Source organism: Rhinatrema bivittatum, chromosome 4 (assembly GCF_901001135.1).
Source record: "Rhinatrema bivittatum chromosome 4, aRhiBiv1.1, whole genome shotgun sequence".
Taxonomy (NCBI): domain Eukaryota; kingdom Metazoa; phylum Chordata; class Amphibia; order Gymnophiona; family Rhinatrematidae; genus Rhinatrema; species Rhinatrema bivittatum.
The window spans coordinates 409,272,363-409,288,599 of NC_042618.1; the positions used below are offsets into that span (position 1 = coordinate 409,272,363).

At 41.3% G+C, this 16,237-nt stretch overlaps 1 protein-coding gene across 3 annotated transcripts in view; it reads left to right on the forward strand.

Moving 5' to 3' along the window:
- Window positions 1-14,057, forward strand: part of MTMR14 (myotubularin related protein 14) — a 73,479-nt gene extending 59,422 nt beyond the window's left edge. Inside the window, exons 18-19 of one of the 3 annotated variants that reach the window (XR_003856634.1) lie at window positions 7,236-7,386; window positions 12,109-12,247. Coding sequence is in view for 2 of the 3 variants with exons in the window: in XM_029601124.1 (XP_029456984.1) it covers window positions 7,231-7,386; window positions 12,109-12,292 (340 nt within the window). In the remaining variant the exon portion in view is untranslated. Of the gene's footprint in view, window positions 1-7,230; window positions 7,387-12,108 lie in introns of all 3 variants that reach the window. The other 2 variants (XM_029601124.1, XM_029601125.1) reach the window with 2 other exon arrangements.
- Window positions 14,058-16,237: the final 2,180 nt, after the last annotated feature.

Genomic DNA, 16,237 nt, shown 5'->3' on the forward strand with positions numbered 1-16,237 from the left:
AAATATCTAAGGAAGAGTAAAGCGTTAAGACGTTTTCACTTTTGCTCATCTCAAAAAAAAGAAAGAGAAAAACAGCATTAAAGCGCTTAATAATTGCCGATTTAATATAAGTATATCTATTGGTAATTCGTTGATTAAAAGAATTCCAAGGAATTGTAAAGAATATCAAGGAACTGTGTAGCAATTACTGACATGATATATGAACATTGATATATGAACATGATATATGAACATTGAACAACTAGCGTCAAAGCGCTTATATCAAGGAAGTAGTCAAATCACAAGCAGATTGTGATAAATTGCAAGAAGACCTTGTGAGACTGGAAAATTGGGCATCCAAATGGCAGATGAAATTTAATGTGGATAAGTGCAAGGTGATGCATATAGGGAAAAATAACCCATGCTATAATTACACAATGTTGGGTTCCATATTAGGTGCTATAACCCAAGAAAGAGATCTAGGTGTCATAGTGGATAGCACATTGAAATCGTCGGTTCAGTGTGCTGCGGCAGTCAAAAAAGCAAACAGAATGTTGGGAATTATTAGAAAGGGAATGATGAATAAAACGGAAAATGTCATAATGCCTCTGTATCGCTCCATGGTGAGACCGCACCTTGAATACTGTGTACAATTCTGGTCGCCGCATCTCAAAAAAGATATAATTGCGATGGAGAAGGTACAGAGAAGGGCTACCAAAATGATAAGGGGAATGGAACAACTCCCCTATGAGGAAAGACTAAAGAGGTTAGGACTTTTCAGCTTGGAGAAGAGACGACTGAGGGGGGATATGATAGAGGTGTTTAAAATCATGAGAGGTCTAGAACGGGTAGATGTGAATCGGTTATTTACTCTTTCAGATAATAGAAAGACTAGGGGGCATTCCATGAAGTTAGCATGTGGCACATTTAAGACTAATCGGAGAAAGTTCTTTTTTACTCAACGCACAATTAAACTCTGGAACTTGTTGCCAGAGGATGTGGTTAGTGCAGTTAGTATAGCTGTGTTTAAAAAAGGATTGGATAAGTTCTTGGAGGAGAAGTCCATTACCTGCTATTAAGTTCACCTAGAGAATAGCCACTGCCATTAGCAATGGTAACATGGAATAGATTTGGTTTTTGGGTACTTGCCAGGTTATTGTGGCCTGGATTGGCCACTGTTGGAAGCAGGATGCTGGGCTTGATGGACCCTTGGTCTGACCCAGTATGGCATTTTCTTATGTTCTTAAGGTGCCGTGAGTTCTGTAGAAGCTCATTCACACAAAAAAAAAAAAGAAGAAAAACAGAAAAATAAATTGGTGTGAGTGAGATTTATATACAATATTAAGTAACTGTGTATGTTTTGAAAATTTTCATTTTTGCTCATCTCAAAAAAGAAAGAGAAATGTTATGAGTGAGATTTAAATAATTGAGTAAGACCCATGATTATATACATTCCCAAGATGGTGATTTAATGTTCCTGTTGAATTACAGGATACATTGAGCGAGAACCATCTCTATTTAGTGTGAGTAAGATAGCAAACTGCCTCCACTAAATTATATATGAGGTCTTTACTCATTACCTAAATATCATACACTCACTGCATAAATGGTTTCCATTATATGATGTTGTTCAGTACTAAGTACAGTTAGAGGAGAGCAAGGGTCTGTGAAGGAACATCTAGTAGAAACTTCAATTAATGTATCTGATTTGTTACAGAAATCCCAAGAGGAAATTGAGATTAAAAGTAGAGGCACCCTGTTAATTCAGTTTGCCTTTACAACCGACAAAGATAATATCATTAAATCTTTTTTTTGTAATAGATCCAAGACATTTTATGGGCAGAAAATGTGGATTTTCCCCGACTTAATAAAAAATACCCAAATACGTAGGAAAAATATTTTAGTTTTAAAAAAGGAAGTAATAGACAAGGGGGGTTTCTTCCTTTTAAAATACCCCTGTAGATGCGTAGCGAAACTCTGGGTGGGGGGGGGGGGGGGGGGGGGGAAGAATATTCCTTTATGGAACCAGAACAGCTGGAAAAACTTCTTAGGAATTAAAATCCGGTTAAATGGAATGAGTGGGGATTTCATTGTACCTTACTTCTCTGATTTATTACCAATTAGATGTGCTCATATTATTAGTAGGAAAGGATTCTCTAAATTTTCCTGTGGTTAGTTAGAACAGTAGTATAATTATATGATTCCTTGGGATAAATATTGGAATTGAATATTGCTTGCTACTTGTTCTTTAATTTCAACAATAATATATATTGTAATTAAATTGTGAAAATTCTTAAATAAAAAAATTTAAAAAAAGAAACAAGGGGAGATGGTCTTGCGGGTGACCATAGCCCGCTGGATCAAAGAAGTAATCAAGGAGGCCTACATAGAGGCAGGCAAACCCTTACCCCTATAGGTTAAGGCTCACTCTACGAGAGCCTAGGCAACTTCCTGGGCGGAAACCAGGCTGCTGTCGCCAGCCGAGATCTGTCGGGTAGCGACGTGTTCCTCCCTAGGCACCTTTTCCAGGTTCTACCTCGTGGATGTTCAGGCCCGGGAGGACACAGCCTTCGCAAGGGCAAGTACTAAGTGGGCCACGGGCAGCCTCCCACCCCGTGCGGGAGTAGCTTTTGTACATCCCATTGGTCCCGAGTCCCTCTGGCTACACGCTAGGAAATGGAGAAATTACTTATCTGATAATTTAGTTTTCCTTAGTGTAGAGAGATGGACTCAGCACCCTGCCCACGGCTGCCCCAGAAAAGGGAGACCCTCGGATGTCATACCTCGAGACTAAACAAATACGGGTAAGCCACGGCCTACCCCTAGTTCAAGACACCCATAGTTATCTGGTGTCGGCGTTAATCGGTTGAGTGCACTGGCGGTCTCCAGTTTGGAAATCAGTTGAACCATTCAAGTTTTAATCAAGTTTAAGCAAGTTATTTAAACAAACATATATCTACATTGGCTTTTCAAAGACAATACTGAGGAAGTGAGGTCAGTGCAGGGGTATATGTACCCAGGATGACGACAGCTTTGAAATCTGACTCCGTCTCCCATCTGCTAGCAGGAGAGCACAATACCCATTGGTCCTGAGTCCATCTGTCTACACTAAGGAAAATGAAATTATCAGGTAAGTAATTTCTCCATTTCTTATCTCAAAAGAACTCCTGATGTTCAAAAGAATTCTCAATCAGCAAGTCAAAGTGTCCCCCGACATGGACACCATGATTTGCCGAGAAAGGCTGTGTCGGGAGGGTCAAAGCAGCAATTGTTTACACACTGTAAAATAAACAATTATATTATCATCTATATTACCCATCTGTGCTTTGTCCTCATTGGTAATGTAATTGTTTTAATTTTACAGCGTGTAAACAATTACCACTTTGTCCCTCCCAACACAGCCTTTCTCGACGAAACACGGTGTCTGTGTCGAGGGACACTTTGACTTGCTGATTGAGAATTCTTTTGAGCATCAGGAGTTCTTTTGAGATAATTTATATTATTTTGAACGAGAAAAGAAAAACCTTTTGAAAAACTAGAAGACTTACAGCGTTCTGCACTTTTTTTTCTATTGTCTGCATTATATACAAAATGTGGGCTGAACTCCCTGAATACTGATTTGGTTTTCTGGTTAGATACATCTAATTTGTAAAGAGTTTGGGGAGGTACTGTCTGAATAACAGGGCAGAGTTTGCAAAAATCTTGGCACATTTTGAAAGTAACATAAAACTCCTGGTAACTTGAGCCTGCATTGAACCCCGCTAATGCAATTCTGAACTGGAGAGAGGCATCGGGTTCAAATCCCTCACGTGTCCCGCTTTCTGGGGATGAGTGCTTGTTAATATGCTTTGGCAAACTGAATACTTTTCCTGAATTCACTTTTTGTTTGAGCTGTTAAGCAAAAATGAAAGTGAATGTCTCTAACAACCTTGCAGTTTTCCTCCTGTCTGCTGATGGTGGGCGTGTCTGAATGGTTTCACTCAGACTAGCATTGCCTAACATTTCTTGTTGTGTAATTGATGGCTCTGTAGGAAGGAAAGATGTTACACCTGTTACCAGAATTATAGGAGGAGCTTTGCCATCCAGAAATAGGGGTTTCTGCCAGGCTAAATTTGCCTTGGCAGCTGGGACCTTTCAACAAATACTAATCATTATTTGGAAGTTGCTGTTGGTCAAAAATAAAAGCGGATTATTTTTGGAAATCTAAATTTGGCCCTGCTTCTAGCTGCAATGTGTTTTGTTTTGTTTTTTTTTTGGGGGGGGGGGGGGGGTTAGATGTTCATCCATGCATAAGTTTTGCCCAGCTCTTTCCTCCTGCTTACTGAGGTTTCAGCTCAATTGGAACCAACTTCTTTTGGGCTACAGCACCATGAGCATTCATTCAAAACTAGTCAGGGGTTTTTCCTCCCCTGTTTTATATCCCCTTCATTGCAACAACAATCTTCCACCAAGAGCCCCATACCAGGGATCTCTACAGAGCCCTAAGTCCACACACTGTGTGTTGTAGTTGTGCAATGGAAAGGGTATATTTTAAGACCACAGGAACTACCAAAGATCTATCTTACTTAGCATCCTGGTCTACACTGTTTGGCTCTTCGGTGTCCTATGGCAATGAATTTGACAAGTTAATGATATACTGGATGAAGAGGTGCTTCCTTGTTTTCATCGGATGATCTCGGTTTTATTTTTTGTGTTATTACACAAAATAGTTTCCTGTTTGTCTTCACAGCAATCGTGGTTTTGTATACCTTTTGTTATTCCCCCCTCTGTCTTCCTTCCAAGCTCAGGAGTCCCAGATTTTTGAGGCTGTTCTTGCATGGAAGTTGTTTCATAGCCCGAGTCATCTTTGCCTAAGCCGTGGACATGGTTGGGCTGATAGTCACCGTGAATTAGCATGCTAATGTTTAGTAGCTACTTGTTGAACCCATAGCTGCTTTTTGGGGTTTTACTGTATCTTGCAGCGCACCTCTGTCAATGGGTGGAGTGGTGCAGATGTTCTCAAAGCTGGTGGCTTGTTGCTTTTGGAGCTAGTGGTATCAGTTTGTCAGGAATCCCAGCTTTTTTCCTGCACGTGTGGTTGAAACTGTACGTGTAATACCTTGATGAGAATGACCCAACATGCTTTGCTGTAGCCAGTATTGCAAGTACATTACCTACAGACTAATACTTGCTCATTTTGGCAGATACTGAAATGAAAACCTGACACCTGGGTCTTTAGAAATGTCAGTCTTCCAAATTTCTGGATGGAAGGATTTAATTTAAAAAAAAAATGTGATTTTAAGTAAGTAGGACCTGTTGCTCTTGAGTGCATGAATAGTGGAAAGCAGCAATGAGCCTTGATGGCTTTTAGTTTGCACAATAGGACAGACAAGCTAAATGGGGCTCTCCTCTACTTTAGTCCACAGCAGCAAATGCTGGGCAGCAAGTTTTTGTATTTAATTATTTTAATTCTAGTGATTTTTTTGTTTGTTGCTGACATTTTCTGCTAGCAGGTGGCTTGGGGTTTACTTTTATGTCCTGGTGGCTCTCATCCATCGTAAGACATTGGAGATTTTCTCAAGTATTTTTGCATTTCTGCTTCGCTTGTCCCATAATAAAATTACAGTAGATTCGGTTGAAATACAGTATAATTATTTATAGCTAGCAGTTATTGGGTAAGTTTGGCTAATGCTAGAACTGTAAAAAGCCTGATGGCTGCCATAGCTAAATGTCGCTACAGCCTACAGGAATACAAAGAGCAAACCAGCAAGTTGTGCTTGGAGAGCTGATAGCCAGACTGGAAAGGTCAGGCCTCTGTGGGGCTGCTCTCCATTTTACTGCATATAGCTTCACTTGCAGCATATGGATAGTGATACATGATTGACCCAGGCTTCTCTCCTTCAGCCTGGTTCTCTCATTTTCCCTGTCCAGTAGAAGGGAGCAAGAACACCCAGGAAGAAAATGCCCCACCCCCCCCCCCCCCACCATTGTTGAACAATCACTGCATCTTAAAGAATTTTTGTGCAACTCAGGATGACTACTGTCGCCTTGGTATCATTTTCTTCCTCTCTGATTCAGTACACCAAGGCATGTTGCTGCTGGCTTTTATCCTTGATAAGCCCAAGACTTCTGCAGAAAGAGGTCTACCCTGGAAATGTTTCAGTCCCCGAGGACCTCATTATTTAGTTTTTGCTCATGAGCAGTAATGTCATCAGAGCTCCTTGAATCAGTTGTCACACTTTATTTATTGTTAGAAGGCTTCGTACTGTCAAGTTCCAGTGCAGAGAGCTTGTTTCTATTTTGGACTGCGTCTCCCTCACTAGTTAGCTGTAGTTGCATATCCCCCTTCTGCTCCAGAAAGAAGGGGGTTTTCAAAACGGATTTTCACGTGGTCCTCCTCCTCCAGACCCCAACATGGTGGCAGTACTGACGTCTTATCCTCATCGGTCACGCCCTCTATTTTCTGAAGAGCCTATTCACATGTGTGTGCCATAAGCAAACTTGCTGCTACTTTTACACCTGATTTTCCAATCTGCTTATTTGCTTTTCCTGGTTGGCATGCTGTTGGGTTCGCTGCTTTCCTTGAGGCCAGGGCACACTGGTTGATAGCCCAGCTGAGGGCCTGTCACTAACTCCTCCGTCTTCCTGCTTGCCATCTTTGGGCGGTGCATGGCATTGAGTTTCTCCAGCTTTTCTTGGGGTGTCTTCTTTCTGCATGAGCTGCTTCCAGTTTCAGTATGGCTAGAGGCTTTCACACTGAAAATGGGGTTATGGTGGATTCAGCTTCTACACGGAAATCCTTGACTTACTTGACCTCCTAATTTTTTTTTTTGTCTCTTTGGAGAAAAGATCAACAATTCCATCAGCATCACTACTTCAGTGCTATTCCCTTGATGTCAAAAGTCTAACAATCTCTGCACTGCCAGAGGGCATGTCAGGAATGCCAGTGCCCGTGAAGGAAAATGTACAGACTGCTGTACAGCCAGACACTGGAGTAGAATACCCTGCAAGTGGGTGCTCAAATCCCAAACTTCAAAAATGTGCAAGAAATGTCCAACGTGGATATCAGTACTTCAATAAAGTAGCATGAAAGGGCGACCGAGAAAAATCAAAATATATTTATTACTTAACCATCAGCTCTGGTAGCTTAGGCCCAAATTGTGCCTACTTTATTGGAACAGTGGCTCTACTGTGGACATTTCAGCAGAGTTTGAAGGCGCATGTGGTTTAATCGTTTCATTGACTGCACCATCTCCCCTCTCTCTGCCCCAGATCAGTCGATCGCTCTTTGCCCGGATCTTCAGTCTCCACAGATTTTGGCAGCTGGCAGCTGGTGTCAGAGGGTGGCAGTATTCATGAGCAGGGAATCCTGAGTACGGACACCTCTCTTCCCTTCCTCTTTCCGGATGAGCACCTTAACAGTCGTCTGTAAGTGAAATAAGACTTTCAGAGGCATCTGTGGCAACGAGCAATGCTCCTTTTTAATGAAACTTGTCAGCTGGTGGAGGTGGAGAGCTATAGCAGCTTCTTCAACAGTCCAGTATTCCAGACTTTCATAGCTACCTTTCAGCTATAAAGTTTAAACCAAATAAACTGCTTTTTGTTAAATTATATGCAGGTTATGAGGTGGTGGTTTGATTACTTAATCTGATGTAGATTCCCGATAGAAATCACTTCTGGCTTTAGGAAAGATATATCATCTCTACACTAGGGATATCAATATTGAATGCAAAGCCAGGATTAACCCACTTCTCACAACTTAGCAAGAATGATTGATTAGGTTATTTGCGGGTCTGTAATGTTCCATACAAAGGGTTTTCCTCTGCTTGATAGTGTGCAGTTATCCCAGAGAATCTATAGATTTTTTTGGTGGCAGGTGATGCATTGACCTCTGCAATGTAATCACAGATGTATGGTTTATTCCCTCAGTTTCCTGTGGGGGATCTATCAAAAACTCAAGATTGAAGAGTAGTTTGAGTCCTGCTAGTATTGTATTCTGTTGAGAAGCTCCTGTGGTGTTTTGCCTTTTTAACCTAGAGGCTGTGTGCCTAATGGAGCTCCATATTGATGCTTGTATCATATGCGCTATTGTTATGCACCTTACACATTTCATCTTCCTTACTTCTTTCCTTTCCTAATAAAAGTTCAGAGTGAGTACATTATAGAATTAGTATCAAATTAAAGAAGCAAACACCTTGATCTTATTACCCCACTTCTGGAAAGGTTTAAATACATAAACCCCTGAGATTTGAGTATTTCCAAGCTTCCCTGCTGAATCATAGAACCGGGTATTGGACTCTTCCAGTAAAGATCAGCTAGATTTGGGCATATATATTTCTGCTTCATTTATTTAGACTAATGCACTTCTCAAGTCAGACCCATTACTGAGAATATAGTTTGGGGGGGCAATAATGTACAACCTGGAACTTGATTGTCTGGGCTATAATAATTTGAATTGTACCCCTGTTCCCCAAGAAGACTGTGTGTCGTTCTTAGCACTCTAGGTTAGTAGGCCTCATTTGTTCAGTGGTTGTGGTTAAGTACCAGTCTAGGTCTTCTGCAGTCCGTGCTAATAGACTACAGTTCATTTCCAAGGTTATGTTGTACGTCTGTGCTGACAGCAGACAGATGGCATATAGTCTGCAGTGTACAGATCCTGTCCAAATTACTTACCTTGAAGCTCAATGAGTACTGAATACACCTTGTAAAAAAAAAAAAAAATTTAGTTTTTTCTTTTTATCTTCTCACTCTTATACCTTTTCCATCTCATCCAGAGTACCATTCTGTTCCTTCCCCTTACCCTGTCTGTTTTCCCATGTTTGCTCCTTATGTACAGGGCACTAGAGTGCCCTTTTTGTAAAGCAGCAAGAACCCAGCTGATGTAGTCACTTTGGATCAATCTGCAGTTGTCTTCTACACATGCAGATTTTGACTGTCATGCAAACCAAGAAAATGCTGAAATGGTACACACACAAAAAATCCTTTACAAAGCCCATACTAGGCAGGTCTGGCAGGTTTGGGCTCATGGTTTGATTTCTATTTTTGTGGCAGTAATCTGTGCAGTGTTCTGTCATTTTTCATCACAGTTCAGGGTTGATACATTGACTGCTGAGCAGCACAGTATGTGGTAGTGTTTCTTTATCATGGTGCAGTTCCCTCTGCATTCAACTTTCTAGAGATTCTAAAAACGCAGGTGGAAGTAGGCTCTCAGTTGATATCTGCTTACAGACAACTATTCTCGTCTCTTAAAATACACTGTTAAGAAAGGTCAATGCAGACTATCTCTAGAAGATGGTAAATGCTGTTTTCTTTGCAGTTAAGAGTGCCTGCTGGGGAGTGGTCTGTAAGCTGTCCTGGGAGCTGCTGCATTTGTAACAGTTGAGACAGAACGTTAAGGATTTTGGTCACTGACAAGCCTGTAATGTTTTTTAAGTGTCTCCCAGACTAGAGAACAGTAAAAATAGTTTACCATACGTTCAGCCGTTTGTGCGTACAGCCATTCTTGATTCATCAGACATCTGAACATATAACTAGCCTCAAGGCTTCTAATATGCAGAGATGTACTGATGTTTGTCTTTTTATTTATTATATATTACATTTTATAAGTAGCCTAATTCAAGGAGGGCTCTAGGAGGCATACAACAGTTTAAAAACAAAAATATATATCTACAGTACATAAAATTTATCTAAACAGATGCCAAAACATAAAACTACACAGACAAAATAATGCTCTATTCGGAAACCAAAAATGCAATCTGAGAAACAAACTGAACAAACCCGAAAATATGGAAGGCACAGCCAACAGCTGTAACAGGGAAAGAAAGAAACGTACACTGAATCAGAAACATTTATAGCCAAAACGTAAAGCCAGGTTTTAGAAAAACTTTGGAAAACAAAGATTGTCCTTACAAAGCCTTAAGTTTCCTATGTGCAGATTTCCACAACTTAGGGCCAAAGCATCAACGGTAATGATGATTTTCTTGTTTGATTTTTTGTATGTCTTTCATGAAAGAGTGATTTATAGCCCATAATTTTTAACATACTATCTGTGCTGTGGTTTATCCACATTTTTATTGTTAATGCAGATTCACTTTACAAATGTATATGATTACATTTGACTTTTGCAGAGAGCAATACATGATTAGTTGAAAAATATTAAGACTGGCAGGCATGAAGAAATGTGTTTAGCTAGGGAGACAGGTGACTGATGTCTAGCGATATGATTTGAGAGTTCCCTCCATGACTTTCACAAGTAAGATGAGAAGAAAATAGGGGTTTTGTCTAAGGCCAAGAAGCAGCTGAGGAAACTCAGATTATATAAAACAAAAGAACACAACTGTTGCTTTTTGTGTAAAGACAACTCTGCCTATGCCATGGTTTCCAGTGGGATAGCCACCCTCGAGACTAACAGATTTATTGAGCCCTGATCTTTTCAAGGGCAAGAGTCTGCTTCCTGGGATGTAACTGACATCATCGAAAGCCTGTGCCTTCAATAAATCTTAGAATGTAAAGTGCCACCAAGCTGTGACAAAGTGAGATTTCTTCAAATCCACAACCAATTTTTTAAATTTAGGGGTGGTTTTTGTTTCTAACATTCACAATGGAAAACTATGAGAACTAGGATTTTCAGATCATACAGCTCCGTAGCTGAATTAAGATGTAGTTTGTGTGGGCAGGGTTTAATATAATAACAAAATGTAGGCTTGCAGATTTTTCTGATACTTGACCACTTTACAATCCATTTTTGTGTCTTATTTGAGATGAAAACCACTGTGCAAAGCATACTGAGGCATGCATGAATGAAGTTCCTGAATAGATTTACCCCAGTAGGATCTCATATTGGTGTAGGTGGCAATTGGTTAAGCCAGCAAGGTTGAGTGGGATAAGCCGTGTGTTCAGATAGTGCAGTGGAATAACACACACGGTATGCCATGCTGGATTAGACCAAGATCCATCGAGCCCAGCATCCTGTCTGACGGTGGCCAGTTCAGATCACACGTACCCAGCAGATCCCAAAAAGTAGATGTTTCCTGTTTCTCACTATCAGGGTTGGCGATGGCTTTCTCTAGTCTACCTGGCTAATGGTGTTTTATGGACTCTTCCTCCCGGAGCGTCTTCAAATCTCTTTTAAACTTTGCCATGCTAGTAGCCTTGACCATATCATATGGCGACAGATTCCACAGCTTGATTTGTTTTAAATCTTCTGGTTGATAGTTTCATGGAGTATCCCCTTTGTTTTAGTATTATTCGAAAGGGTAAATAACAGTCTTCTCTTAACCTATTCTACCCTACTCATGCTGCAAGAGTTTTGGTAGGTGCAAAAGCAACTGGTATCGAGCCTGTTCTACATCATCTTCACTGGCTCCCATTAGAAAGCAGGATAACATTTAAAACTCTCTGCTTTATCTTCAATTGCTTGAATAAACAGGCCCCTGAATACCTCTCTCGACTCTCAAGGGAACTCCGATATGGCTCTTCTTTCCTCTCCTCCCCGACCACTGCCAGATTATCCTGCATGAAACTCTGTGCTTTCAGCTGTTACACACCCAAAATTTGGAACAGAGTACCACTAACTCCGTGCATGGAGCCCTGCTGCCTCAAGTTTAAGAAAAAAGCTAAGGCGTGGCTTTTCAGCCAGACCTTCCCCTAAGATCAACATCTTCAACCCAGCTTCCTGAACCCTCTACAAAGGACTGTGTTATGCACAACAGGGGCACAACTGGTTCTTGAAACAATTCACAAATGGGTTTTCCTATGCTGGATCCCAGTGCAATGTTAATTGCAAGTTCAGATTCGATTGTAAGCTGTGCTAATGTCTGTTTATTTAAATTTTATTGTAATCCGCCTTGAGACCAACTTGGGGAAAGGTGGAATATCAAATATTTCATAAATAAAATAATTGTATAAACTTCTATCATATCCTTTCTCCAAGCTGAATAGTCCTAATCTATTTAACCTTTCTTCATAAGGGAGCTGTTCTATCCCCTCTTATCATTTTTGTTGCCATTCTCTGTTTCTTTTCTAGTTCTTCTGTCTTTTTTTTTTTTTTTTTTTTGATGGGGTGACCAGAACTGAATGCAATATTCAGGGTGAGGTCATGCCAGCCTTGTTCTGACACTAACTACCTGTTTTGTTTTTTCCTCTTTGCAGCCTTCCAGCACAAACGGAACGGGAATCCCGGCTAGAGGCAGTGCGCTCCATTTTACTGGCTGCCTACAGCAACACGATAGGCCTGAAGTCTGTGTCTTCAAGTCCCTCGGGTGCCATCAGTGGCCTCCTGGAGCAATTTGCACGAGGAGTTGGACTTCGAGGTGCCAGCAGCACCATTGTGTGAGGTGTGACCGAGTGCTGCAACTTAGACCCTTTTCTGGAACCATGAAGAGAGACTGCAGGGATCCGTAAGCCATGACAACACATCCATGGTCCTAAGATTGTCCATGATGCTGTGCACACCTCATGCCACAAACTGTTAAGGACAAGGCTGGAACGTATTTGCACACAAGTAGACAATTAGTGCTGTATTCACAGCCTTTTTACTTTTGCTACCTCCCCTTTTTCTTTCTGAGCTGCTTTAAGATATGTGATCTGAGCCATCTCCTCTGGTTTGGGGAGGAAAGGTTTTCCAAGCTTTGGTGAACCACATAAAAAGGAAATTCCTCTTCCAAGGTCCTGCTATGCAAAGTTCTAGATGGATCTAAATCTGGGCTTTCCAATTTGAAGGAGATCTTAGACTTAGTACAGCACAAATGGTTATAAGATGGTGTCAGTTCAGGCTGTAAAATGTTTATCCACACGGTGATATCGTCACTAAATAGGCATCTGCCATGGAGGTCGGGCATGTAAGGGCTGAGGAAGAGGAAGACTTATTTATGGGATATGGATTGATTTTTCTTTGTAACACAAGATGAGCATTTTAAGGAGTGATTTGGCAAGGGTGAATGGAGAAATCTGGGTTGGTTTTGATTGGTTAATATAAAAAAAACAAACAAAAACCACAAAAACAAGTACAGAGGGCCCCCGCTCTTTAAATGTGTCTGCCCTCTTTACCAAATCTATCATGAACGTTCATATCCTAATACCAAAGAGGAGAGCTGGGTGCAGTCTAAAATCTCCTAAAAGTCCACAGAATCTTTCTTTCTAAACAGAAGATGAAGAGGTTTTGAGAGGCGGGGGCTTGTATCCTTCTTCTCTTTGGTATTGCTGTGCTCTGCGGACATGTAATCTGGAGCTTTTCTATTTAGGGATAAGATGTGAAAGTTTGGGTACAGGACAGGTTCTCCTTACAGCCAGTTACTTTAACTCTCCGTCACCACAGCTGTAATAATAAGGCCGTCGGTGCAATTAACACCACTCTCTCTCTCAGCAAAGATTGTGATGTTGCTGTTTCCAATCTGAACCCTCCCCCCACTTCATGGCCGTGGACACCCAATCCTTCAAATACTAGCATTCAGTTGCTGCACCCTGGAGAGGGTATCGAGGCTATTGGTAATGCTTATCTGCTCAGTGCAATCTCATTCTGCCAACATGTGTGGTGAGAAACTTATTTTCTCATAGGGAGAGCACACCTTCTCCTTTTCAGAGTTGCTGTTCTTTCATATTCAAGCTCTCAGCCATAATTACCGCAAACCAAAGTCAAGCAGATAGTGACATTCTAGTCCTGACTTGGCTTTAGAGGATAACACATTTCTATACCCTTTTTGCCTCATTAAATTCCTGGATTCCCTCCGGACTTCTGCCAGCAGAGCTTCTAAAGCTTTGGGTTATCTCTTTTTCTCTCCCGGGCCTCCAGACTGACTCGCTCGCTGGCTTTCCTGCCGTGCGCACCCTCATCCCCCCCGAGCCTGGGAAGGAACGCAGAGCACCGCATTTCTCCCTCCACCCACAGTACTCTGCCATGAAGCAGAAGCACGTTTTTATCTTAGGGGTTTTTTTTTTTTCTATTAATTTGACTGTATGCTCATCCGTTTGATTTATTTGAAGGAAAGGCGCCTGATGGAAGTCTTACCATCGAATGTTTAAATCCAACGGAAAGATTTTCTCGCTGCGCCGTCTCCAGTATTGAGCTTTCCTTGAATTTTATTAAACTTTTTTTTATTTAATGGCTGGGATGTTGTGTGCTTCCTTCACTCCTCCTTGTTCTGTTTGAATAAGGTAACATTTAAAATGTAACTATAGGAAGATGTGTTTTTGACGAGCAGTTTTCTCAGTTACTTGAAAGCATTCCCTTTCAAGCATTCATTGTATTCATGAAGGGTCTTGGTTATCTTTTATGTCACGTAGCCTGCTCCCAACATTGAGTGCTAAAGAAATGTAAAGTCGTAATCTTGCCTCCCAATCCTTAGGGATCCTGTCTGGTGCCTTATTTGAAGCTCTAACAAAGTAAGGGGTAATTGGATTTTTTTTTTTTTTTGGCACACTAAGCCCATTGCCTCAAATGGAACATTTCATAGAGGCCACAAAAACCAGGTCAGAATAGGGAATGTGTTAGCTGTTTTATTGTGGATAGATTACCATCAATCTGAAAAAAACCCACACGATTCCAATTGGCAATATCGGAAGAATGGCTAAAAATGAATGGCCAACCCAGTGACCATGCTGCATACTGCTATGCATGAAACCCAAGTTGGATTCCCAAGCCCACCTTGGGCCAGCTGGTCTTGGTGGTAATTAGGAGAGAATCTCTGCCATTCCACAACATTGACTCCTAATGACTGGACTTGGACTGCACTGGTACTAGGTTTCAGAAGGAACTGGCCAAGGACTGGTTCTCTCTGTTAGCTGGGCTAGATATGGGGGGAGGGGGAGGGGGAGGGGGGGGAGGATAACCCCAGAACTTTGTGAGCGTAAGAAGACTCATTTCCTAATGACCTAGTACAGTGTTTCCTAAACCTGTCCTGGAGGGTCCCCAGCTAGTTGTGTTTTTAGGATATCCGCATTGAATACGCATGAGATAAATTTGCATGAACTGCCTCCATGGCATGCAAATTTTATCTCATTCATATTCACTCTGATATCCTGAAAACTTGATTGACTGGCTGGTGGTCCTCCAAGACAGGTTTGGGAATCCATGTTCTAGTAGATACAGGTTGCACTTGAGCTGGAAACCCAGAGGAACAAGAGAAAACAGGTGGACTAGCAAAAATACATAGGAAATGAACAACCTTCTTGTCCTTAAGTGTTTTTGGTTATAATAATTTTAGTAGGGGAAATGGAATTACTCTGGTCCAGGCTGTGTGTATGTTGAATTTCATTTCTAGTAATATGTGTAATAAATATGCTTGAGAATGATGGTTGGCTGACTTGTACAAAAACCACTAATATATAAGCATATACCATGTAAAACCTATGAGTGATTGCTCACACACTCAGCTTAGAAGGAACTATGCCTGTGATACTATTGCCCCTTCATGCTGCTTTAACTGTGTGTGTTCCGGATATGATTTTGATTTTAGAAACATAGAACATGATGGCAGAGAGAGACCATATGGCTCATCCCCACTTCCTACTTAGCTTTCCAATCCCTGCCTCTCTCTCAGAGATCCTCTGTTTGTCCCAATCTTTCTTAAACACTGACATGGTCCCTGTCTCCACCACCTTCATTGGGAGGCTGTTCCATGCATCCACCACCCTCTCCATAAAGATGTATTGCCTTAGATTACTTCAGAGTCTACCCTATTCCACCCTCATCCAATAATTCCTCATTCGAGAGCAGGGATTCCCCAAACTCAGTCCTTGAGGGTTTGCAGGCTTGCCACAATGAATATGGATGAGATCTGTTTGCATGCACTATCTCCATTGTATGAAAAAAGATCTCATGCATATTCATTGTGGCAAGCCTGACTGGGTTGCAGCCTTTAAGAACCAAGTTTGGCAACCCCTGTTCTAGAGTCACTTTTTTCTTGAAAGAGACCTGCCTCCTGTGCATGTAATCCTTGAAGGTATATAAATGCCTTTGTTATATCTTCTCTTTCCTTTCTTTCCTCTAGGGTGGTAAGCATTTTATATCCTTTTTGAAGGTGTGGCCTCCAGAACTGTACACAGTACTTGCCTCCTTTTTCCTGCTGGCTGTTCCTCTCCTATACACCCAATCATCCTTCTGGCTTTTGCCTTTGCCTTATCTACTTATTTGGCCACCTTAAGATCAGCAGTTATGATCATCCCCAGATCCCATTATTGTGATGTGCACAGAACTTCACACCCTAAACTGTATCATTCCAAATGCATGACCCTGCATTTTTCTAGTATTAAATCTCAGCTGCAAAACTCTGTACCATTTCTC